This window comes from Salmo salar, chromosome 19 (genome assembly GCF_965601325.2).
Source record: "Salmo salar chromosome 19, fSalSal1, whole genome shotgun sequence".
In the NCBI taxonomy this organism is placed as follows: domain Eukaryota; kingdom Metazoa; phylum Chordata; class Actinopteri; order Salmoniformes; family Salmonidae; genus Salmo; species Salmo salar.
The window spans coordinates 56,416,803-56,442,437 of record NC_138309.1 but is presented as its reverse complement, the minus strand read 5'-3'; the positions used below and the strand labels follow the sequence as shown (position 1 = coordinate 56,442,437).

General features: G+C 43.4%; 2 protein-coding genes across 3 annotated transcripts; both read right to left on the bottom strand.

Annotated features, from left to right (window-relative positions):
• Nucleotides 1-129: 129 nt before the first annotated feature.
• On the bottom strand, nt 130-7,438 carry LOC106579033 (mitogen-activated protein kinase kinase kinase 14). The gene is made up of 13 exons (XM_014158465.3): nt 7,314-7,438; nt 5,887-6,159; nt 4,722-4,797; nt 3,508-4,465; nt 3,266-3,400; nt 2,839-3,097; nt 2,441-2,545; nt 2,171-2,337; nt 1,895-2,045; nt 1,198-1,719; nt 843-1,085; nt 644-744; nt 130-547 (listed from the first exon to the last, which is right to left on the bottom strand). Exons 2-13 carry the CDS (start codon nt 6,128-6,130, stop codon nt 383-385), a joined length of 3,126 nt encoding a protein of 1,041 aa, XP_014013940.1. The 5' UTR covers nt 6,131-6,159; nt 7,314-7,438; the 3' UTR covers nt 130-382.
• Nucleotides 7,439-9,992: 2,554 nt separating this feature from the next.
• Nucleotides 9,993-23,422, bottom strand: LOC106579032 (progranulin). Of its 2 annotated transcripts, none has more exons than XM_014158462.3 (17): nt 23,232-23,422; nt 22,974-23,035; nt 22,021-22,161; nt 21,735-21,872; nt 21,422-21,535; nt 17,431-17,566; nt 17,099-17,211; nt 16,448-16,577; nt 15,061-15,152; nt 14,646-14,805; nt 14,354-14,451; nt 13,875-14,123; nt 13,315-13,551; nt 12,733-13,002; nt 11,706-11,939; nt 11,344-11,595; nt 9,993-10,942 (listed from the first exon to the last, which is right to left on the bottom strand). In XM_014158462.3, exons 2-17 carry the CDS (start codon nt 22,974-22,976, stop codon nt 10,793-10,795), a joined length of 2,517 nt encoding a protein of 838 aa, XP_014013937.1. In that variant the 5' UTR covers nt 22,977-23,035; nt 23,232-23,422; the 3' UTR covers nt 9,993-10,792. The 2 variants fall into 2 exon arrangements, with proteins under 2 accessions (XP_014013937.1, XP_014013938.1); XM_014158463.3 differs by having other exon boundaries at nt 17,099-17,208.
• Between the last annotated feature and the right edge of the window lie 2,213 nt (nt 23,423-25,635).

The following is a 25,635-nucleotide window of genomic DNA, read 5'->3' as shown; positions in this document are numbered from 1 at the left end:
TGTGCACTTACTCTCCAGTGAGGTGATAAGGGTGTCTTCTTTCCCAAGCCCACAGAGCTTGTTGATTGAAACTTTGTTTTAACACAAGCTTTTCAGAACTATTCCAACTCAATAAACCAGATGTTGGTGGACTTGTTCACGTGATTCATTTATTCTCTACATGGTGGATTGTTTAAAAAAAACACATGAATTGTAGGCCTATGCATCATCACACTGATAAAAGTTAGAATTGTTGAGAGACACCCCATCTATTCTAATGAGTAGCTAGAGACCTACTATTATAGGCTAATAATTACAGAGAGAAAAATCATCACAATGTGAAAATGTTGTGCCTGAGTCTCAATTTAGAAAATAGCTGCATGTATACACCTTCAAAGTTGTCTCATTCCCGAATCTCAAGCTTTCCCTCTTTGATCCTCCAGCTCCATCGTGGACAACAGTCTGGGGAAGGAATACAGCACAGCCACAAGCCTGACTCCTGGATTTCCTGTTGGAAGGACACGGGCTTCCTGTCCAGAGTCTCCAGACTGAAGGCCTTCACTGTGATCTAAATGAGACACAGCACACTCTCATGTTATCTGTACATCAATTAGACAGGTTAATGGTATGTTCAACCTTACTCAGATCTACAGTGATCTCTTACCTGCTCGCTTATCCCTATGGCAACATGACCCACTTTGACCTTACGCCGTTCACGGATCCTCAAACACTCCCCGCCAATGTTTTCAATCCATATCTCAACGCCTAGACCAGCAATGCACAGAGAACAGTGAATGTATCAACAATCATACCCTTCTCCCCTAATGGTTACAGGCAAGTCTACCCAGATAATTTTCTCTTACCTTCAAAGCAGTAAGCTGGTGGCTGGTTGGTGGATACCACCAGCCATTCCAAGTTGAAGCTCTGTCCATCTGTCTGGCTGTTGTAGGAGAAGACTCCAGAGCTGAGGTCATCAGACGAGCAATCAGAATCTTTGTCTGTGTCTGTATCATCCTTCTGGGATGAACCAGTGCTGCTCATACAGGAGGGAGGGTGGTCCCTTGGCTCAGGGGAGGGGGTCTGGGCCAAAATGCCCACGGTAACACCTGGAGTGAGACAGATCACCTTACATTCCTGTCTCAAGAATATACACTGCACTGCATGTTTTAGATGTGCATAAAGCCTGACTGTCTGTGCAGCAGTAGCCACTTAACTCACCATCTCTTAAGTATTCCAATTCAGGCTCTGACCCCCAGGATTGGTCAATCTCCGGCTGGCCTTTCCGCAGGACTGGGAAGTGGGTGTGGAGAGCTTGGTAAAGTTCTGTGGAAGACTCCTCTTCCTCCCAATCGCCTTCATATTCCCAGTCACTTTTCCTCTCCAGATCTCCATCCTCCCCCAAGTAAATATCCACCTCGGAATCTGTCTCAGATACCCAATCTTCCACCACATGGCTCTCCTCCAAGGAATTTTGATAAGATTCCCAGTCCCTATCCTCCAGAGAGTATGTCACTGATTCAGAATCTCTCTCCAATTCCGATCCGCCCTCCTCAGAATCACTACTGTCTGCGCCAGCGGCCATTGCTCTCCAGGGGCTCACCCAATGCATTTTGGGTGCTGACTGTGTGGCTGCTGGCTTTGCAGGGGCAGAGGGAATGTAGGGTCTGTTATGATTCCCAGCCTTGCTGTTCACAAGTTTCTGACAATCACCTTGACCAGAACTGTGACAAAGTCCTCCCACTGAAGAGAAAAAAGAGGCGCTCTCATTATTCTAAACATACACTCGCTCCATCTCACACACAAACACCCATGTACTGAGGGAACATCTTCACAACAATCACAATGATTCAATTCCGGCCATAGATACACACTTGTAAATAGCTAATTCAAGTTTGTCAAATGATAGATAGATTACCTGCTATCAGGGCCTTGGTGGTCATCTGCCTTAGCGCTGTGGCCGAGGCTCTACTGGCGGGGTCCTTCTGTAGTCCAGCTCTCAAGACCTCGGCAGTGTAGGGGTTACAGCTGGGGGGCACCTCCCTCAGAGGAGGTGGCTCATTGACAATCTGACCAGTGAAAGGAAATGTTTTAAATTACATGTTTGCAGCAAGGACTTTTCTCTGATCCTGGATAACATTGGTTGTTTTTTTGCAGCAAGGACTGATCCTGGATAACACAGGTTGTTTTTTACCTTGAAGCACAGCGGGTGGTTGTAGTAGCGGATCCAGGGGTGGCATCCGTTGAGCATGTGCAGTAGCATGCAGCAGCTACTCCACACGTCTGCCTTGGCACAGCGGAGGTCCCCTCGTGCCACCTCGGGCGCCATGTGGGTCTCTGTGCCAGCGGGCCGCCCAGATTCTGAAATGTTAGGAAATAGTTGTGTGGGCATCGTTTTGTTTTTGTTTATCCCATTGAATAGTAACTGAAAGATTTTTCATTGTATTCACACATATACACTGACGTCTAAAGGCTTTCGTGCTCTGTCCATTTGGGTCCAGCGTCTCAGAGAGACCAAAGTCACAGAGGAACGTGTCCCTCCCATCCTCAGACAGCAACACATTGTCAACTGCAACAAGAAACAAAGAAAAGAGTAAACAGAATGTACAATTAGAAGGCTATCTGAGGAATAAGGAGTTAGAGACGAATAGGGAACTGCTTTCTGCCAGACATAACAGTACTGTACATCCTGAAACTACAGGATGTGCTTTCTTATCTTCTGACACTAGAGGGAGTACAACAACCACAAATAACTTTGCTTTACAAAGTGTGACTAGTAAACCACACTCAAATTTACCTATGCTATTCTTTCAGATCTTACATGTGTCTAGGGGGGTAGGGCAAAAGGGGTTGTTAACATGCCTTTAACATCCAGATGCAGGACGTGTCTGTGATGCAGGTGTTCCAGTGCTCCCAGGAGCTGACAGAGGTAGCGCAAGGCCAGTTCCTCTGGTAAACTTCCCCTCTCCCTCAGTAGCTGGGCCAAACAACCTGTCTTCAGGTCCATGAAGAGTGTGACATATGGACCCTCCCTCACAGCCCCAAAGAGCTTCACAACGCCAGGAGAGTTCAAAGCACTCCACGTGCTCACCTCCTCACAGTTGAAATGACTCAGTGGGATCTGGAATGAGTAAAACAAATTATTTTATGAGATTATGGACCAGGTTTACTAGGCGCTTGCATGAAGTGAAATGTTTGAGCCAATTGTTCTACAGAGGGAAATCAACTTTGAAACTGCTGCTTATCGTGTATAGGATCATACGACAACTCTGTTGTATTTGGGACATACTTTTTTGGCAGCACACTCGAACCCGGTACTTCTGTCCTGAACACTGAACACATCACCATACGATCCATTCTGAATGTGGTATAGAATGTGGTATTCCTTTCCCTCCCTGTATTCAAACTTATTGGGCTGGAGTTGCTGAAAGACACACAGTACACATACATGCACATTCTGGTTTTTCATGCATTTTTTATAAAACAAGGATACTTAATATTGATGAGGAAATAAATGAGCAGGATTCCTACCTTGTGGAATATAAGGCCTTCATTGATCTGTGCAGTGACCTCTTTCATCTCATCCGAGACATCTTTGACCAGTGCTTTGAAAAAAGGTGAGACGAATCGCTGATGCTTCTGGGTAACTCTGCTGCGCAGTTCCTCCAACATTGTCTCAGAGCTAGACACTCCCCCAACGCTACACAACAATCCAGACACATCCCCTGGGATGTTAGACACACCCACCAGACTGCAGCAGGAGTTGGACCTACTCTCCACACTGGAGGAGGATCCGGATTCCCATCCTCGGCTGCAGGTGGAGTCCGAGTCAGACACGCCCATCAGACTGCAAGACGAGTTAGAGTCGGACACACTCTCTGGCGCCAGGACGTTGTCCGACACACACATCACACTGGAGAGACAGTCCGACACGTCCACCAGGCTGCAGACTGAGTCCGACAGACCCCCATCCCCAAAACTAGAAGAGGAGTCTGACTCGCTCTCACGAGTACGAATGGATTCAGAATCAGATATACTCTTCAGACTGGATGGAGACTCAGACATTCCTCCTATTTCACTAGAAAAGTCGGACACACCTATGAGTTCGTATGTGTCTGACAGGCCATCTGCACATTTTGACACACCTTCCAAGCTGCAGTGGGATACAAGTTCAAACAAACCCTCCAAAATGCAGCCTCCGCGGCTATGAGGTACCCAGATAGAGTCTGTGTGTTTGGGGAGGTCCACAGGAAGTTGGTTTACCTCTGAGGCCCAGCTCATGTCCTTGTTGGTTGATTTAGACCAGTCGATCTCCTGCACCCATAAACCTTGGATGACTGGTGGCTCTTGTCCTTCCTCCCTCTGTCTTCCTTCCTGAGGCTTTTGCCGAAACTTCCTTCGAATGTGGTGGTGTGGGACTGTGCTGGTAGTACCCACATAGTTCTCTTCGTCAGTATCACTCTCGGTTGTAGTTTTCTTGGCTATGGACCTGAAAATTAAGTGACATTGAGTGAGTTGACGAGACCGCTAGGGGCGTCTGGGGGCATGTAAACCCTGAATAATATTTTGGGGGAAATGAACAGCTAATTGTAATGAGCCTAAAATGTACTAACTTTATTACGAACAATTTATTGTGCCTTGTTAAGGATAAAGTGCAAACGCCATCTATCTGCAGTACAGTTTTCTAGTCCCAATTCAATTTAAAAATTGAGATTAAAGATGGTCATGCTCCGGTAAGTAAGTACCTGTGGCTTTTGAGCAGGTGAGATCTGGAGTAGACACATTCTGTGCTTGTAGGGCTGAACTCTTGGGAGCCTTCACCTGGGACACACAGATTTACTCTGGATCAAAGATGGCTCACTAAATGACATGGGCTTGTTATTCCCTCATTCTGCCCTAAGAAATAGGGCAAATAAGGCCAGAAGAGAGGGAACAACTTTCTAGAATGTAACCCCTATCCCTCCTCCTGGCTGCATGCAGATGCAAAACTATTTCTGTGCTACTTAGCCATTTAGCAGCATACAACTGTCACGTCCTGACCAGTATAGGGGTTATTTGTTATTGTAGTTTGGTCAGGACGTGGCAGGGGGTATTTGGTTTATGTGGTTCGGGGTGTGTGTCTATGTAGAGGGGTGTTTGATTTATGTATTCCGGGGTTGTTGGGCACTGTTCTATGTTAGTGTATTTCTATGTTCTGTCTAGTCTAGTCTATTTCTATGTTTAGTTAATTGGGGGTTGGACCTTCAATTGGAGGCAGGTGTTTTTTCGTTGCCTCTGATTGAGGGTCCTATAAAATTAGGTATGTGTTTGTTAGGGTAATTGTGGGAGGTTGTTTGTTGCATAGCTGTGTGTCGTATGCAAGGCTGTTTGTCGTTCGTTTTCTTGTTTTGTTCAATTGTGTTCAAATAAAGTGAATATGAGCACTCAACCCGCTGCGCCTTGGTCCATCCACCACAACAACCGTTACAACAACCCTACATCCCACTGCTGGCGTGCCTCAGAAGCTAAGCAGGGTTGGTCCCTGGAGTGGAGACCAGATGCTGATGGAAGTGGTGTTGGAGGGCCATTAGGAGGCACTCTTTCCTCTGGTCTAAAAATAATATCCCAATGCCCCAGGGCAGTGATTGGGGACTTTGCCCTGTGTAGGGTGCCCTCTTTCGGATGCGACGTTAAACAGGTGCTGACTCTCTGTGGTCACTAACATATCCCATGGCACTTATTGTAAGAGTAGGGGTGTTAACCCCAGTGTCCTGGCTAAATTCAACAACTGGCCTTCATACCATCATGGTGACCAAATCATCCCCAGCTTACAATTGGCTCATTCATCCAAAATGTTTACAAAAAAATGTGTCACTGTGTAACTACTATGCACTTTGGAAAAGAAGAGTTCTCCATTAGTTACTGGCTTACCCTCTGCCTGGGCGATGATGGAGACACATGGGACTTGGTCCCTGTCATCATGCCCCCCTGTGCCCACCTGCTTGGCAGTGCCCTGCTCCATCACCATGCTCAGGGTAGGAAGGACCGTCCGAACCAACGGGTCCTTGTTCTCTTCACCCTCCATGATGTTTTCCTTCCCCAAAGAGAACAACAGTGACGCCCCCTTCACATCAATGAATGGCGTGTTTGAGTTGAACATCCTGGGTATGGCCATTCCTCTTGCACTTGGCACCCTTAGAGAAACTGAGATAAAATCAAAGACATGATAAATAAAAAGTCAAATGAGTGCTAACATGCTACTGCAGAGAAATGGGGTAAGTTTACTTTTGGGATTAGTGAGAATGGTGACAAACCCTCTCCTCAAGATCTTCTTCAAGGAGATCTTTGTGGCAATAAGCACTGATGCTCAAGAGCTAAGGCTATGTGGTAGTTAGTAGTATAATTTTATTTGAAATGCTCTAGGAAATGTAAAGGGATACCATACACCGAACAAAAAGCATTATGTAAATTAACCAAATTGTCTTATAATATACGGCAAAATAATTCTCACCATGTCATAAGATAGTTATTGACCCCTAAGGGAGGGTAAATGTACATAACTCAACAGGCTTATTCACTGTGCGGATATGCTGACGTTAGCTATGCATTTGGCATGTATTTTAATGTGATGGCATTTGTTATGGTCGGTGTGAATGAACTGAGATGGCTAGTGATCCAGGCGAATATGTATAAATAGCATGCAGAGATTCAGCATGCTCTGAACTAGTTACATGCCTTCCACTGGGCTGCTCAGCTGTCAAAGTCTCTCTTTCTTAGCGCCCACCATATTGACAGGGAAGGCCGGGGATCAAAACAATCCTTTGTCAACTTACACACAGACAATGCTACACAGGTTATGTGTCCTTGTCCTCTCATAACTGCATTTCCAACTTGGACTAACTTATCCACTGACTTAACTTAGTTCAAGTGTTTCCTATGTTTCTTAGTCCACGTTTTGGAAAGCAATAATAAGTAGTATTTCTAAAAGTTCTTCATTACATCTTTGTTCATTGTTATGTGTGTGTGTGGTTCCACTGCAAAGTTGTAGGAATTTTAGATCGCAATCCTGATTCTTGAACATGCACCACTGTAAAGTTCCCATTCCCTGTGAAGTTGGCATTCAACTAACACCCTCAACCCTCAAATCTTACTGTATGAGAACCTTTATATCTAAGTCTTCTGTTCACCTAAGGGAAAATAATGGCCCATCTTTCCCATTACTTCCTGTTATCTTCATTGTCTGTCAACACCTACACCCACATCCCCTTCCTAGCCCTAGTAGAAATAAAACATTAATACCAAGAAAATACATTGGTTTGAATGACAATAAAACATCAATAGGTAGTAGTCCAACATACCTTAAAGGCGACACAGTTGCTCCTTTTCTGTGAGAAGTTATCTTTGTGTTAGTAGTAGTAGAGACAGAGTACTTGGGCCAGTTGGACTAAGCTACTTGCTTCTGTTCTGTGAATGTGTGTGGGTGTCTGTGTATGTGCTGTCTCCAAGTGTGACCCACCGGCTTTCTGCTGACAGGCCGTGCTGATTGGTGGGCCATATGTGAGAGTTATGAGACAACTTTCAACCCCGGCACGCATTACTGTTACTGAATCGAGACTCGGGTACTGTCTTGAGCCTATCCATTTTTTCACCTTTCAAAGTGTCTTTTGACTAACGATGTAGTGATTGTTAATTAAATAAACAAACACATACATCCGCCTCCCCTCATGAAACTGTGCTCCCAATCTCTGTCCTCATCTCATTCTTTTGTACATTCACCTTCAAACATACGTTCAAGTTTGTGTTGATAGCTATGGCAGTCCTAGAGAATGAAATACATAGGTATAACATGGATATAACGTCGATAAATAAGCAACAAAATAAAGGTAAGAACCACAAGTGCAAAGAAGTGTAACTCAATGAAGGTAGAATATCAGTATTGAGACTGATTGACAAAAAAAGTGCAATTTAGTAACAGATTTAATCAAAGTGACGCTGGTAAAAGTTATGGTAGAGTCAAGTCAAGCTTTTCATACAAGTCTGGTAGTTAGCACTGGTTCAGTAATACTTCCCATCCAACACCTGTGTATTGCCCTGTCCCAAATTCTGATCGGCAGAATTTGCACATTCCCATGGGAATTAGCAACATGCCAGAGGAGGGGGTGTCAGCAAAAAACACATACTACCCATGAGACATTTTCCCTGGCAACATCTGAATGGCGAAGGGACAAACCAATGGTGAGGCACTCAGCAGGAGTACACATAGGCAGGTCAGCGAGTTTCATCCGTGTACTGGTCGAGTGCCCTGGGATCTATCTATACATAGACTTGGAAAAGGTCCATTATCAGAACTCCGTCTCAGAGTGGTGGTCAAATTCAATTCTGTTTCTAACCATTCATGACAAAGTGGTACAGTTGTACTTTATCTAATTACGGTACAAAATGTATGAATCGTATTCTTCAATCATGAATTGAAATGACTGGAAACCTTGGACTTGTGGCCCTTTTACAATCGTGTCCATTGGGCAAATACAACAAAGGGTTGTAAAAGCCAAAGGGGCCATGGGCCAGAGCATTATAGTGCAGACGTGCCTCATTGGAGTTAAACCTCGTTCTCTCTACCCGTGCCCTCCACTGAGGCTGATTAGTCCATGGCTCTTAGCAGCCAGCAGAGAGCACCAGAGCCAAGCCTGGCTGTGTCCACTGGTAACTGGGACACATCTCACCAGCTGTGATATGCCAGGGCAGGGTCAAGGCTTCTGTTACTCTTCATGCCTCTGCTTGCTACTCACACCTCTTGTTTTCATTGGTCGTCATAACAACTTTAAGGGGAAAAAGGGTAAGGGGGAAAGCAAATAAACAATGCGTTTCTATGGACTTATTTTGGACCGAAGCTTGTCACCTGCCTTTCCGCCTTTGGGACGATTCCCATTGTTTGAGCGGAGACATGAGCATCTTGTCATTATATACAGATCTCTATGTAAAGGGAGAGGGGAGAAGTGCATAGGAAGTGAGGTGTCCTTTCCTTGGGGAACTCTATGAACCATACCCTCCAATGTTCAGGCAAAAATATGACTCATACATTGCTTATTATTGGGGCGTCAGGTAGCCTAGCGGTTAAGTGCGTTGGGCCAGTAGCAAAATGTCAATGTTTAAAATCCCTGAGCCGACTAGGTGAAAAATCGTTTGATGTGCCCTTGAGCAAGGCACTTAACCCTAATTGCTCCTGTAAATCGCTCTGGATAAGAGCATCTGCTAAAGGACTAAAATGAAATTGTCCTACAGTACAGCTCAGGAAATTATATGGCTTGTGTCTAAATTCAAGCACACAAATGTAAAGTATGTCAGATAATCCATTCACACATGATGGACTGGAAAAGGACTAGTCCCCAATGGAGTTATATACAGTACAAAATCACAATTATAAAAAATAAATAACTAGGCAAGTCAGTTAAGAACTAATTTTTATTTACAATGACGGCCTACACCGGCCAAACCCGGACAACGCTGGGCCAAATGTGCACCACCCTACAATGCCACAAATACACCCAAAATGGTTGTTTTACAAATGAAAACGATCAAATATTTTTTTTTAAACAATTCACTTCAGTTTGCATACACTTATCAGTGACACAAATTCACCCTCTCTTCAATGAGAAAATCTTTTAGAAGGAATTTCTTTTTTTAATTAAAAGAAATAAGAACAGTGCGTTTGGTGTAGATTTGTGTACATTTTGATATCAACTAACATTGTGCAAACCAATCATACATAATTCCTAGGAACTAGACGTACTATGAAATAGACTTCCCTATCACTTTTGTAAAAGCACCACAAATTTCATGTAGAAATAATTTAACTGGGGTTTACCAGTAATTCCTACACTGAAAATCAATTAGGATTAGAATCGTTTAATAGGATCTCTATGGGCACAATCCTGTTTAAATAAAGTTATTTATGATCATTTGTATTGATCACAATAGTGATCAACAATGAGTATTATGACATCAAGATAAAATGACTGATTAAAAAAGTTTTGCTTTAAATACATTGTATATAAGTGATTGTAATGTATTCCAACTATATGATTATAAAGATGTATATAGATCAATGGAAATTACACATTTAAGAAAATGGCTATGACTTGACGGGTTTGAGTGACAGCATTGGTTGGACCATCCATCTTGATCCTCACTTCACAGAAAGTAAAGAACCAGCAGCCAAAACATACATAAAATCGAGAAAATGTTTAAATCACATTAACACTGTCGGCTGATCAATGGCTATAAAAGTACTTCCAGGTGATAAACTAACAGTCACTTACTAGGTTGTGCCCTGCATCAACGAAACATGAAAATCAGCTTTCTTATACTATGTAGCTGTGTTCTTAAAAGAGTTTGGTATACAAATTAATTGTTGATACATCTCAAAGCAGGCTTATTCTGCAGTGATAGTTCCAACAAGAGGCTATAATACCTTCAGGTTTCTCATTTGTATAGAGAAAAAGCCATGATATGGGGCAGTAGTAATTAAACGTAAATCTAAAAGACATTAAGGATAAATGGAGAAGCTAGCTGGATGGGTGTTGGGTGGATGTTGGGTGGAGATGCTGAATTCTCAAAACATTTCTATTTCCTGGTTCTACCTCAATTGAAAACCAAATAAAATCACGTAAAAAAAAAAAGATGGATAGAAAAATACAAACTCTTCAGTCCCTTGTCCATAAGGTTTTGTTCCTCTCATGGCATGTTCTGCAGGTTAGTAAGTGTGCTGGAGGGAGGAACATCAGATCAGTGCTGCTCCTGATTGGCACAGAGTACAGATCAGCGCATCCTGATTGGCTCAGAGTCCAAAAGGAACAAAGTCTCTCTTTTTGTTGTGGGTGAAGAAAATATCCCAGGTCAACTCAGCCTGCTGGGAGCAGCCTCCCTGCCCTAGGTTACATGTGTATCCCATAGGGCAGCAGTGCTTGGCGTCTGCGCAGCATACTGCCTGTGAAGAGAAAGCGAGTTTAAAGGAGTAGTTCAAGATTTTTCAACTTGATGTTAGATGGTTCCTCACCCTGAAAGTAGTCTATGGGTCAGGAGAAACTGTAATCTATGGTTAGGTTCTCTTTAAAACAACCACCACAAACATCAGCAAACTTTAGCCACAACAAGCTAACAATCAATGGAAGTGATGGGGGTATGTAAGCATGTTGTTTTTGTTTTTTTATGCAATTACCGCCTACACATTGGAACGTATGCACGGCCTATTCACTTGAATTGACGGGCATGTTACCGCCTAAACGAGTAGAACGTTATATAAAAAGTTGAATGCCACTTACGGTCAAAATCCAAAATTACATATGTCAAGTTAATATTCAAAGTATTTGAAAGACGCTGTGTCGCTACCTTTGGTTCGGGGCAGCAGGACCATTCTGTGGGGGAGGTCTTGCAGCATGTCTGCAGTTTGGGACAGCGGTACTCTCCAGCGCCGTCACACTTCACATCTATCCCCGTCTCCACTGCTCTCTGCTGGGACACCTTTGTCTGGGGAATCGTATGGGTGAGAACACCCTCTACCGGTTTCTCACAGGTCCCAGTCTGCATGTTGCAGCTGTAGCCCTGTGGGCAGCAGTGCTCGTGGTCTGTACAGCAAACAGCCTGCGGATAGAGGGAAATAAAGAGAGAGAGAGAGAAAGTGTCCCAATTAGACAAAGTGTGTGTACTATATAAATCCAACCCATTATCACAGAAAGTCAATGGAGACGCACCTTGACCAGAGGACAGCAGCCCCATTCTCCCGTGGGCAGCTTGCAGCAGGTGGTCCCAGAGGCACAGCTGCTCTTGTTGTCACACTTGACGTCTTTCAACATGGCTCCCACAGTCAGGGCCTTCTCCTTGCGGTACCAGGGGATGGTCAGGGGGCCCTTAGTGCAGCAGGTCTTTTGGTCGTCACAGCTGTAGCCACCGGGGCAGCAGTGGTCTCCATCGGCACAGCACACCGCCTGGGGAGGAGAAGAACCTTACACTGAGGTCATACAGAGATTACTACTGTATAATCACCATTTCACCACGTCATTTCAAATCAAACTTTGTCACATTTGCCGAATACAAGTGTAGACCTTAACCAACAGTGCAGTTCAAGAGTTAAGAAAATATTTACCAAATAAACTAAAGTAAAAAATTATAAAAAGTAACAATAAATTAACAACGAGGCTATATACAGGGGGTACCGGTACCGAGTCAGTGTGCGGGGATGCAGGTTAGTTGAGGTAATCTGTACATGTCGGTAGGGGTGAAGTGACTATGCATAGATAATAAACAGCAAGTAGCAGCAGTGTACAAAATAAATGGGGGGGGGGTCAATGTAAATAGTCCAGTGACCATTTTATTAATTGTTCAGCAGTCTTATGGCTTGGGGGTAAAAGCTGTTAAGGAGCATTTTTGGTCCTAGACTTGGTGCTCCAGTACCACTTGCCATGCGGTAGCGGAGAAAACAGGTCATGACTTGGGTGACTGGAGTCTGACAATTTTTTTAGCTTTCCTCCTTTCCTCTAATATATAGATAGGTCCTGGATGGCAGGAAGCTTGGCCCCAGTGATGTACTGGGCCGACGCTCCACAAGGAGTAAAGATGAGTGAGTAACCCCAAATACTATTTTCATAATTTCAACTATGTGGTAATTTTCTGTTATGTATAATAGCGACAACTTCCAATTGCCTTGTTCATCATAAATAATAATATTTTGAAAGGTAGCTGAGGTTGCCACAGGTAAAGGATCCATAGTAAACTCCTTACCTTTGGTAAGGGGCAGCAACCCCACTTGCCAGACCTTTTCACGAAGCAGCAGGTGGCATCTTTGGGGCAGCTGGTGTGGGGGTCACACATGTTCTTGGCTGGGGGGACGGAGGGGGCACTGGCCTGGGGAAGCCCTCTGTGCGGTGGCAGGCCTGGCAGCTTGGGGACCCAGGGCAGGCTGAGGAGCCCGGGCTTGTCACAGGTCTGCTCGGCCACGTTACACGTGTAGCCTTTAGGACAGCAGTGCTCATGGTCGTCGCAGCACACCGCCTAAGGGGCAACAATAACATTATTTCAATGCGGAACTTCTAGTTAAGAGCACCTTGTTTTGTAACCACAACAAATCTGCGCCGGTATTCATAAAGAGTAGGTGTGTTGAGACACTATGAATATTGGCCCTGATCTACAGTATCTAGTGTCTTAAAGTGAGAAAACATAAGATACGGCAGCTTAGGACGCTTCTGTAACACACACCCTGGGCCCGAAGTCGAAAAACAGTGTTTCTCCAGAATTATACACAACTCTTCAATTCATCTCAGTATCTATGAAGGGAGTCATTGAATGGGAGAAAATTAAACTCACATGAGGTAGAGGACAGCATGCCGACTGTCCCGAGTTCTGCCTGCAGCAGGTGGTGCCCCTGGGGCACATGGTCGGTTGGTCACACTTCTCAGTGGCCAGTGGTGTCTGGGTGGCGAGAGCTGGCACCTTGGCGACCCATGGCATGGTGAAGCCTGAGGGGTCATCACAGGTACTGGCCTCCAGGTTACACACGGTGCCGTGGGGGCAGCAGTGGAGGTGGTCGTTGCAACACATCGCCTGAAGGACACAGAACGCACAGGCTTGTTACTACTGAGATAAGTTAGGCTACAAACGTGATGCTTATTTGCCTCTAATTTAATTACTTACTGAGATGACTGGAATAAAAAAAGACTACTCATAACAGACTACTCATGTACAGGGACAGTTGTGGTTTTCAACTAGAGCCGAGAAAATTATATTTCATGTCTAGTTACTTCCAGAATAGAATTTAACATCAACATCATTCAATCAGATTCAACCTAAGGTAAAGTTGCCCAAAGGTTAGACCCTTAACTTAGCAAGGAACAAGTCAATGGGGGTATATGTGGAAATGGCCGTACATTGGGCAGGGGGCAGCAGGCCCAGTTTCCTGTGGTGGTCTTGCAGCACGTGGATTGGCCTGGGCACGATGTGGACTCGTCACATTTGCTGTTGGGCAGCGGCTCCTCCGACACATAGCTGAAGGCGGGCACCTTGTCCAGCATGGGAACCAGGGCAGAGCCCGATGAGGGGTCATCACATGTACTCTCTGCCAGGTTACAGATGGTCCCGTGGGGGCAGCAGTGGAGATGGTCATCACAACACACAGCCTATGGGGGAGCTCAAAAGAATCAGTGTGGGGTTCGCTGGTTCAGAAGAGTCCACAGTTTATATAGTGTTTCTGTTTGCATATCTTTAACGCTACAAGACAAATTTAACACCACCGACCGTAAAAGAATGGCAACGCTTGCAACATGAATAAAGGGAATTAAGGGCTGAGCTCTACTGTCAAGTGTGATAGGAATTATGACTGACACTCTCTCACACACACACACAGTACCTTGGGCAGGGGGCAGCAGACCCATTCTCCATCTAGTGATTTACAGCACGTACTCCCATCAGCACAGGCCACAGAGTCATTGCAGGGCACAGCATTGACTGGAGGACACAGACCTTCACATGTTAACGTATGGATTTGACACCTCTGGCGAGATGCAGAATAGCAGCAGATCTGCCCAAATATAAACTTTCATTCCATTGGTCACTATGCAGCCGTCTATCTTGAATAGCCCGACTTGGATAGTCGGTTGCAAATTGATGTTAATATCACGTGCTAATGTTTGATGTCTAACTTTGTCTCAGGCCTCTGCTCTGTAGGGATGAAGTGGTCAATGTGGCGGGGATTTTGACAGCCATGGGGGTTTGGCTGTTTTTAGACACACAGGTGCCCTGTCCCAGGTCACAGGTAGTGCCCTCTGGACAGCAGTGGAGGTGATCCGAACAGCACACAGCCTGCGGAGAGCAACAGAGGGGTCATGATGAATCAAATTTGCTTAAATTGATGCATACTTGTACTCTGTCACACAAAAATTCAGGACAGACAGACAAAGAGACAGACACAGAAAGAGCGAGAGAGAGCGAAAGAGCGATCTGGCGAAACTAAAATAATCCTACTTCATCCAGCTAAATTCTACGACAGCTGACACATTTCCTTGCAGCTGATTATGGATGTGTGGTGAGTCACTGGGCTCAGAGCATAGTACTCACACTGGGCATAGGGCAGCAGCCATAGCTCCCACTCCCCTTCAGGCAACAAGTGGTGTCGTCAGGACACGATGACAACTTGTCTGGACAATCCACTAAAAGAAAGATGCACATTAAAAAAATATTGTATACCAACAAACTCAAAATAATTGTGATATTATTTATTTACAACAGCACAGAATTCAAAAGGACCACATACAGTGCATTCGGGAAAGTATTCAGACCCCTTCATTTTTTCCAGATTGTGTTACGTTACAGCCTGTTGGATCGTTGTCCTGTTGGAAGGTGAACCTTCGCCCCAGTCTGAGGTCCTGAGCGCCCTGGAGCAGGTTTTCATCAAGGATCTCTGTACTTTGCTCCATTCATCTTTCCCTCGATCCTGACTAGTCTCCCAGTCCCTGCCGCTGAAAAACATCCCCACAGCATGATGCTGCCACCACCATGCCTCACCGTAGAGATGGTTCCAGGTTTCCTCCAGACATGACACTTGGCATTCAAGCAAACGAGTTCAATCTTGGTTTCAAGTGTGCTGTCATGCGTCTTTTGCTTAGGAGTGGCTTCCATACGGCCACTCTACCATAAAGGCCTGATTGGTGGAGTGCTGCGGAGATGGCTGTCCTTTTGGAAGGTTCTCCCATCTCCACAGAGGAACTGAAGCTCTGTCAGAGTGACCATTGGGTTCTTGGTCACCTCCCTGACCAAGGCACTTCTCCCCTGATTGCTCAGTTTGGCCGGGCGGCCAGCTCTAGGAAGTCTTGGTGGTTCCAAACTTCTTCCATTTAAAAATGATGCCACTGTGTTCTTGGGGACCTTCAACGCTGCATAAATCTTTTGGGTACCTTTCCCCAGATCTGTGCCTCAACACAGTCCTGTCTCGGAGCTTTACGGACAATTCCTTCCCCCTCATGGCTTGGTTTTTGCTCTGACATGCACTGTCAACAGTGAGACCTTATATAGACAGATGTGTGCCTTTTAAAATCATGTCCAATCAAATGAATTTACCACAGGTGAACTCCAATCAAGTTGTAGAAACATCAAGGATGATCAATGGAAACTGGATGCACCTGAGCTCAATTTCAAGTCTCATAACAAAGGGTCTGAATAATTATGTAAATAACGTATTTATGTTTTTAATTTGTATTCAATTTGCTAAATAAATTAAAAACCTGTTTTCGCTTTTTCATTATGGGGTATTGTGTGTAGATTGACAAGGATTATTTTATTTAATCAATTTTAGAATGCTGTAACGTAACAAAATGTGGAAAAAGTGAAGGGGTCTGAATGCACTGTAACCCCTCATTCCACTGGAAAGTTACATGCTTACACTACAAACTCAACTAGTAACATCCCAGTAGCCAGGGATTAGGGTGAGAAGTGGTCGGTGCCTCACCATCGTTGGGGATTGCAGGGATCTTCTTGGCCAATGGAGTCTGTGTATTGGGGGAAGTGCACATCTCATGCTCCAGGTCACAGGTTGTGTTGCCAGGGCAACAGTGGAGTTTGTCAGTACAGCACACACCCTGTACAGAACACATGATTTAAGACAGTTCCTCAGTTTTCAAATGTTCAATCTCCACATCTCCCTTTAGCTACACTTTCCTCACATTGAAACACTTTTTCTTAGACTAAGACATATGTGACTGACAGTTACTACACATCCGCCTGTGTGTAACACACATTGTGCAACACACAGCTGAACAAAATGGCTTCAGATTGTGTGACCCAGGATCTACTCTGTATTATAAACTGGGTGGTTTGAGCCCTGAATGCTGATTGGCTGACAGCCGTGGTATATCAGACCGTATACCACAGGAATGACAAAACATTTATTTTTACTGCTCTAATTACATTGGTAACCAGTTTATACTAGCATTACGGCACTTTGGGGGTTTGTGATATATGGCCAATATACCACGGCTAAGGGCTGTATCCAGGAACTCAGCGTTGCGCATAAGAATGACCCTTAGCTGTGGTATATTAGCCATATACCACACCTCCTCGTGCCTTATTGCTTAAATGACCCAGCACCAGCTCCACTCACCTCAGGGTAGGGGCAGCAGCCAAAGTCTCCACTGGCCAGCAGGCAACATGTGGTTCCGTCTGGGCACAAGCTCTTACCACCTGGGCAGGTCACTGCTTGTCCAATCACAGCTACTGAGACACCAGGAAGAGAACTGTGTTGTGTTCATTCTGCACCAAATTGAAGAAAACAGACTGAAAAAGGAAGAGACTGGACTTTTCCAATTAAGAAACAAAAAAGGGATTTATTTTTAAGTTTTCCTTTGTGTGCCCTAATGAACACCACCCTGGAACATAATTCAACAACAACTTCCTGATAATCTTGTAGTTTATTTCTGTCTGTCCCTTCAGTACCTGTCTGCCTCTTCCTTGCAGGCACTTTCTCCCTCATAGGGAACGTGTCCAGGGTGGGCGACACACACTTGGAGTGAGCTAGGTCACATTTGGTGCCCTCTGGACAGCAGTGCATCTTGTCCTCACAGCATACCGCCTTGAGAGAGAAGACAAGGTTTAGAATGCGTTCAGGTGGGCTTTTGCGCTTCAGCAAACAAAGGAAAGGAGCTTAACAATGACAAAAAGAAGGGCTTGCCCTCACATCAAATTACTTCCAATATGCAGGCAGTTTCCACCAATTCGGGGTACAACAATGTGAGCTGCATTCACTATGCGAATGTACTATGGTACACTGGAAGGAGACCTTAATTTAACCCATATTTTCAGAACGTCACCCTTTGGAAAAGATACATAGTCGACATCCTACTGGTACGGAGCGGAACTGATGCTCTCCTTAATTTCTTATATTAACTTATCTGACCTCAATCTCAAATTTACAGCAGAGAGAAGTCTGTAGAAAATAGACTTCTTGAATCTTACAATCCACAAAAATAAAGAAAACAAGTTGGAGTTTGCGGCTTGTGGAAGATGGTAGAGTAGGAATACACTTTTACACGCAACCAGTAACGATCCGGTACACCTTAAGTGGAACATATCGGTGGGTCAATTCCTAAGACTCCTACATAACTGTAGTAAAGACATAGATTTCAAGCACAAAGCTAATGATATGCGCTCCAGGTTCCTGAAACGCGTGTATGATAAGTGTCATTGAACAGACAAATACCCGTGCTAGAGAGACTGAAAGTCAAATCCCATTCACTGGCACTAATTGAAACCAGAACAAAACATCCCCACATTTGGGTATGGAGTACAGACTATGTGCCGGTCACATCAAACCCATTGTATTGAAATACTGGAAACATCCTCAAAAAGTGATCCAGGGCTTGGGCCCCTCTCTCGGGGCGAACCCATTCCAGGGCTCCCTGCCTCAGAAACGTGAGGGCGAGGCGACATAGGGTCACAAAACTGTGAACCGCTATATAAAAATTTGAAATAAAATGGTAGAAAAGTATTTTGAAATACAAAATACCATTCTCTGAAGCATCTTGTTCCAAATTACATGGCGATTTTTCCCCCAAGACTTTCAAATACATACGACTAAATACTCAAAAGTAATTAAAATACCTATTTCAAATACATGCAGCTAAAAGAAATAGGCCGACTGCCCATCTCTGTGTATATGCACACCCAAGTCAACTCAAATACATTTGCCCCACAAGCACTGTTCCAAAGTATTAATACCCTAGGCTGAAGTAGCATTTTGCCCCCTATTCTGGAGTGTTAACCATTACAATCAAATATTTACCATCATAATTCAGAGACCAAGAGAGTATTTCACAAGGCAAGGGTCAGTGTGCCCACTTTTGCAAATACTATAGAAAAAGGAAGTTAAAAAAAACATTACATTTTCACGTATTGTAGCCAGGTCCTTCATTCTGCTTAGTGAAAAACCCCTCCAGCCGTCACTTGGACTAGCTTCATTAACTAGGTCTAATCTGCTGCCTAGTAGTCAGGTCAAGTCACTTTCTAAACAAAGGCTTACTCTGTTAATAGCTGAAGCCAAGCTTACCATTTTATTATCATGCTCAAGAAGACCAGAGCAACTTAGAATTAGAGGTCGAACGATTATGATTTTTCAATGCCGATACCGATTATTGGAGGACCCAAAAAAGTCGGTGCCAATTTTTAAAATGTATTTGTAATAATGACAATTACAACAATACTGAATGAACACTTATTTTAACTTAATATAATACATCAATAAAATCAATTTAGCCTCAAATAAATAATGAAATATGTTCAATTTGGTTTAAATAATGCAAAAACAAAGTGTTGGAGAAGAAAGTAAAAGTGCAATATGTGCCATGTAAGAAAGCTAACGTTTAAGTTCCTTGGTCAGAACATGAGAACATATGAAAGCTGGTGGTTCCTTTTAACATGAGTCTTCAATATTCCCAGGTAAGAAGTTTTAGGTTGTAGTTATTATAGGACTCTCTCTCTCTATACGATTTGTATTTCATATACCTTTGACTATTGGATGTTTTTATAGGCACTTTAGTATTGCCAGTGTAACAGTATAGCTTCCGTCCCTCTCCTCGCTCCTACCTGGGCTCGAACCAGGAACACATCGACAACAGCCACCCTCGAAGCAGCGTTACCCATGTAGAGCAAGGGGAACAACTACTCTAAGTCTCAGAGTGAGTGACGTTTGAAACGCTATTAGCGCGCACCCGCTAACTAGCTAGCCATTTCACATCGGTTACGCCAGCCTAATCTTGGGAGTTGATAGGCTTGAAGTCATAAACAGCGCAATGCTTGAAGCACAGCGAAGGGCTGCTGGCAAAACGCACAAAAGTGCTGTTTGAATGAATGCTTACGAGCCTGCTGCTGCCTACCACCGCTCAGTCAGATTGCTCTATCAAATCATAGACTTAATTATAATATAATAACACACAGAAATACGAGCCTTTGGTCATTAATATGGTCGAATCCGGAAACTATCATCTCGAAAACAAAACGTTTATTATTTAAGTTTTTCAGGAAACGTTCCGTATTTTAACTAACGGGTGGCATCCCTTAGTCTAAATATTCCTGTTACATTGCACAACCTTCAATGTTATGTCATAATTACGTAAAATTCAGGCAAATTAGTTCGCAACGAGCCAGGCGGCCCAAACTGTTGCATAGACCCTGACTCTGTGTGCAATGAACGCAAAATGACGCAATTTCACCTGGTTAATATTGCCTGCTAACCTGGATTTCTTTTAGCTAAATATGCAGGTTTAAAAATATATACTTCTGTGTATTGATTTTAAGAAAGGAATTGATGTTTATGGTTAGGTACAGTCGTACAACGATTGTGCTTTTTTCGCAAATGCGCTTTTGTTAACTCATTCCCCGTTTGTCGGCTGTCTTTGTTAGGAAGAAATAGTCTTCACAGTTCGCAACGAGCCCGGCGGCCCAAACTACTGCATATAACCTGACTCTGTTTGCAAGAGAAGTGACACATTTTCCCTAGTTAAAATAAATTCATGTTAGCAGGCAATATTAACTAAATATGCAGGTTTAAAAATATATACTTGTGTATTGATTTTAAGAAAGGCATTGATGTTTATGGTTGGAGCAACGTGTACCTAAGCGATTATATGCAACGCAGGACAGGCTAGATAAACTAGTAATATCATCAACCATGTGTAGTTTACTAGTGATTATGATTGATTGACTGTTTTTCTATAAGATAAGTTTAATGCTAGCTAGCAACTTACCTTGGCTTCTTACTGTATTCGCGTAACAGGCAGGCTCCTCGTGGAGTGCAATGTAAAGCAGGTGGTTAGAGCGTTGGACTAGTTAACCGTAAGGTTGCAAGATTGAATCCCCGAGCTGACAAGGTAAAAATCTGTCGTTCTGCCCCTGAACAAGGCAGTTAACCCACCGTTCCTAGGCCGTCATTGAAAATAAGAATGTGTTCTTAACTGACTTGCCTAGTTAAATAAAGGTCTAAAAAAATTGTGAAAAAAAATATTTAAAAAAGGCGTCCAAAAATACCGATTTCCGATTATTATGAAAACTTGAAATCGGCCCTAATTAATCGGCCATTCCGATTAATCGGTCGACCTCTACTTAGAATGTGCGGATGAATCAATTATTTCAATAAAGGTCCTTAGGGTATTTTAGTGCACAGTGTTGACGGTTGCAGAATCAACTGAAACATTGTTTCAGCACATTACAGTGGTTGTTCCAGGTGAATATTGTACCACCACAGGAAGAAAGAATGGTCCTGAGGCAGCAGTTAAATGCAAGGGGCCTCATTTTGACAGCACTAAAATATGCAAAACACTACGGTATTATTCACCTACAGATTTTTGATCAATGCAATTTTATACTCACAAAATGTCACCCAAAGAGGACTTCTAAATATGGAATAGGCCTTATGGAAAAGTATGTAATGTACCTTGGCCAGGGGACAGCAGCCCCAGGAACCGCCTGGGAGTTCACAGCAGGTAGTGTCGTCTGGACACTCGGCCTCGCCGTCGGGACAAATGACTGCCTTCACTCCCTCCAGCATCTAAAAGAGTGACAGGCAACGCATATCAATGAGTGAGTTTGAAACATGCGTTACATTTATTCAGGCAACAAAGTTCATTACCATGAATTAATAGGCTTGATAATATGAAGAAGTCTAATCTATATTAAACAAAACAGACACAATAGATTATAATAGACAGAAATACATAGATATATGGATATCGTTGTATTCCCTTTACCAGAGGGCCGATTAGGCGTTTGGCAGGAACTCTTCTGACCCACGGCAGAGAGACCGTTTTATTAAGGCACTTGGAGTGCACTAAATCACACACTGTCCCCTCATAACAGCAATGCAGGTGGTCCGAGCAGCACTCAGCCTGGAGACGGGATTCAAAACAGCGTCATGTTTCACACTACGAGTACGATTCAAAGCGGGGTCTGCTGGACCGTTAATATGTCCTGCAGTAACCTCCTTTAATCAAGCAATCACAGACACAAACTTTAGACCAGACACTAGTCACTTACATTCGGTAGTGGACAGCAGCCATATCCACCGCTGGGCGTCTTGCAGCAGGTGTTCCCCTCCGCACACATCCCACCATCGGGACAAATCAGGGCTGAGGTCAGGCCTAGCAGAGCCAGACACGCCACCCCTATCTGCACAGTCTGAGGAGAGAGATTAAGAAACCCTAAGACTGTGTGCTTGTGTGTGTTTGAGACATATTTCTTCATTTGTTTGATGATGCTATGTCAATAGGTGGGTGGTGGTGAATAACGTTGTGCACAGGGTAATCCATGTTTCAGGAATGCAGAAGTCTGTGCTTAACTCCATAAATTTGCTCTGAGGTTCATGTCCTTTCTAGGAAAATATTTCTATGTGCTGGATCACACTAGAACATTTAAACTACTATCTTTAAGTCTTTATCTACACAAAACCGCAATAGCTAGTATGTCATCTGGGGACTTATGAACCTGAAATGGACTACTTCACTCACTCACTCACTGTAGCCTAGTCAGCCATTTCGAGAAACATGATTACTCAAATGTTATCAGAATGGACTTTTAGCACGTCCAACTCATTCCAAATAAGTAATGTAGCTTGCTAACTAACTAAGCTACAATGCTTATTTAATACTATGGTGTTCAAAGCGGGTCTGCTGGACCGTCAATATGTTCTGCAGTAACCTCATTTCATCAAGCAATCACACATATGACATATTACCTCGACTAACCGGTGTCCCCCGCACATTGACTCTGTACCGGTACCCCCCGTATATAGTCTCGCTATTGTTATATTACTGCGGCTCTTTAATTACTTCCTAATTTTATTTCGTATTCTTTTATTTTTTTTTTCATTTAAACGTAATTGTTGGTTAGGGGCTCGTAAATAAGCATGTGACTAATAAAACATTTGATTTTAATACTACTACAATGCTTTTAATTTAGTCTCAACAAAGTGTTGGAGGTGAATCTCTTACCATTGCCAGAGAGTCTGAGAAGAGGGCTTATGAGGGAATATCGTCATATAAAAGTTAGCCTTCTAAAGATGAAAGAAAACAAGAGTAACAGTACGCCATTATCAGACGGTCACAACAACAATGAATGACAGAGCTGACAGTTGTCGCTAGCGAACGTTAGATAGCTGGCACTGGCTAGTAGCATATTAGCTAGCAAGTTAAGCAAACTCAATTGGTCAGGCGTGACGCCCGACAAAAAATTAAAAATGTGTTATCTACCTTCGTGTGCGATGTACAAGTTCAAACTTGTTAAATTATCATTCATTCAAAGCGGCGTTGGAGTATTATGCGATCTGCGGTGACTTCGGCTTTTTTCTGAAAACAAGATACTCGCACCGTGTGACCATGGGCCTGGTTCCAAATCGTTATCAGCCGCCCTACTGGGGCGCGTTCCACAGGGCGAGGAGAGGCGACGCAACAACCAACGTTGACTGTGTCATCGACTGACAATTGGCTACAACATATGATGTGGTTAGCTGATAGTTAAAATACCTATCCAGGCGTTGTAAAATCTGTTAGGCGTCAGCAACGTCTAAGCATCGGAACCGCACATTAACTGTCATATTTTTCTCTCAAAGTTGGAGAACCTGTAGAACTGACTTCTCAGTAACTACATCAATATAATACATTGTTGTTAAATGTATTTGTCAATACTGTAACTAACCAAGCGTTGATAAAACCTTACCAGATTGGTACAGGAATAACACAAATAGAACAAAGAGACACGTTTCACCAGATGTATAAATCTGAAGCATCAGTTTGGGATGTCCATTCCCCACCAAATATAGCGAGGAGAGGAAGCACAGTGACTGGCAGTGGGAGAGTTTTTAGAGCGAGATGGAACTGGGCCGACATTCTACAGATGTGTTATGTGTTATGACTTTTAACCTCTGTCATATCTGGATTCAGAGCTATCTATCTAATAGAAAACAGAAGGTTTTATTTTATGGAAGCTTCTCTAATGTTAAACATGTAAAGTGTGGTGTATCGCAGGACAGCTCTCTTGGCCCTCTAAACTGGCATTAAACAAAGCCTGTGTGTCAAGGTATGCTGATGATTCAACCCTATACGCACCAGCAACCACAGATTCAGATTCAGATCAACTTTATTATTTCACCAGGGGGAAATTCATTTGGTCATGTGCTCAAAAAGACGGCACATAAAACATAAAACACAGAAACTACACAACAGAATCCAATCAAATTGCCACAGCTACACGCTTAAAGTGAACGTGCATTATGGTGTATACTCGAGGGACCATCAGACTATGTATTATGCAGCCTAATGGCTGTTGAAATAAAAGACTTCCCATATCTATCTGTTTTAATTTTCTTTTGAAGAAGTCTCTTTTCCCTTGTCCGGCTGCTGCTGTGACTGAATTTTGAGTGCAGGGGATGAGTACTGTGCTGTAAAATGCTTTTAGGTTTTAGGAGGATGAGTTTTGTGTACAGGTTGGTGGCTGATTCTTGATCTATACCAATTATCCTTCCAGTCGTCTTAATCAAGTGCTGAAGCTTGACTTGGTCTTGCCCTCGCATGTTTCCAAAGACGCATATCAGACCAAAGGACAGCACACTCTGCAGGACAGATTTATAGAACATTTGTAAGATGTGTCGGTCGACATAAAAAAAAACATTCTCTGTTGCAATTTCTTTATCTTTGCAAAGGCACAGTCATTGAATTTCAGTTTATTGTCTATTTAGATTCCCAGGTACTTATATGTTGTCACTCTAATGACTGATTCCCTATTGATCTTCGTAGGGGTTAGTGGTGTTGTTCCTTCTGAAATCCATTTCCATCTCTTTTGTTTTCTCAGCGTTTATTTCAAGAAATTTATCTACGCGCCACTGGACGAGTTTTGCAATTTCTCTGTCAAAACCTTGAAGAGAGACTTGGTCTGGGTGGAGCAAATCCACAACAGCTGTGTCATCTGCATAATAAAAAATGTATGGGCTGCGTCAGAGGCTTGACAATCATTTGTATACAGTGTGTACAGTATCGGTGAAAGTACCCAGCCTTGAGGGGCTCCCGTATTCACCGTTCTAGATGTAGAGATTGTGGAGTTAAACTTCCCTTGTTGAGTATGGTTCACAAGGAAACGATTAATCCACTTGATCAGTAGAGAGTTGACACCCACATTTACCAGCTTATCCACCAGTAGGTGTGGTTGGATGATTTTAAATGCGCTACTGAGGTCAATGAATACAATTTTCACTAGGCTATTTGCCTTTTCTAAATGTTCGTAGATATTGTTCAGCATGACCAGTAACGCATCATCAACACCCCTGGAGGCACGGTAGGCAAATTGGTTTGCGTGTAATTGGGATGAGAGACAGCTAGTGAAATCACTGCAACCCTAAACAAAGTGTTGCAGTCAATTTTAGAATGGGTGGCCAGTAATAAACGGGTCCTGAACATCTCTAAAACTAAGAGCATTTTATTTGGGTACAAATAATTCCCTAAGTTCTAGACCTCCGCTGAATTTGGTGTGGCTGTTGACCCAGTTGAGCGGACTAAATTACTTGCCGTTACCTAAGATAGTAAGCTGTCATTGTCAAAACATATTGATTCAATGGTTGTAAAGATGGAGAGAGGTCTGTCCGTGATAAAGAGATGATCTGCT

Bases quoted from the DNA above. Each gene is read 5' to 3' on its own strand.
- LOC106579032 (XM_014158462.3), bottom strand. The intron at 14,452-14,645 runs GTTAGACATCAA...TGTGTCCTCCAG, and splicing joins GAGCAGAGGCCTGAGACAAA to TCAATGCTGTGCCCTGCAAT. The intron at 13,552-13,874 runs GTACGGCCATTT...TGTGTCCTTCAG, and splicing joins CCTGCTGCCCCCTGCCCAAT to GCGATGTGTTGCAACGACCA.
- LOC106579033 (XM_014158465.3), bottom strand. From the start codon at position 6,130: ATGGCCATACCCAGGATGTTCAACTCAAACACGCCATTCATTGATGTG. The intron at 2,046-2,170 runs GTAAAAAACAAC...TTCACTGGTCAG, and splicing joins ACCACCCGCTGTGCTTCAAG to ATTGTCAATGAGCCACCTCC. The intron at 548-643 runs GTAAGAGATCAC...TGTCTCATTTAG, and splicing joins CCATAGGGATAAGCGAGCAG to ATCACAGTGAAGGCCTTCAG.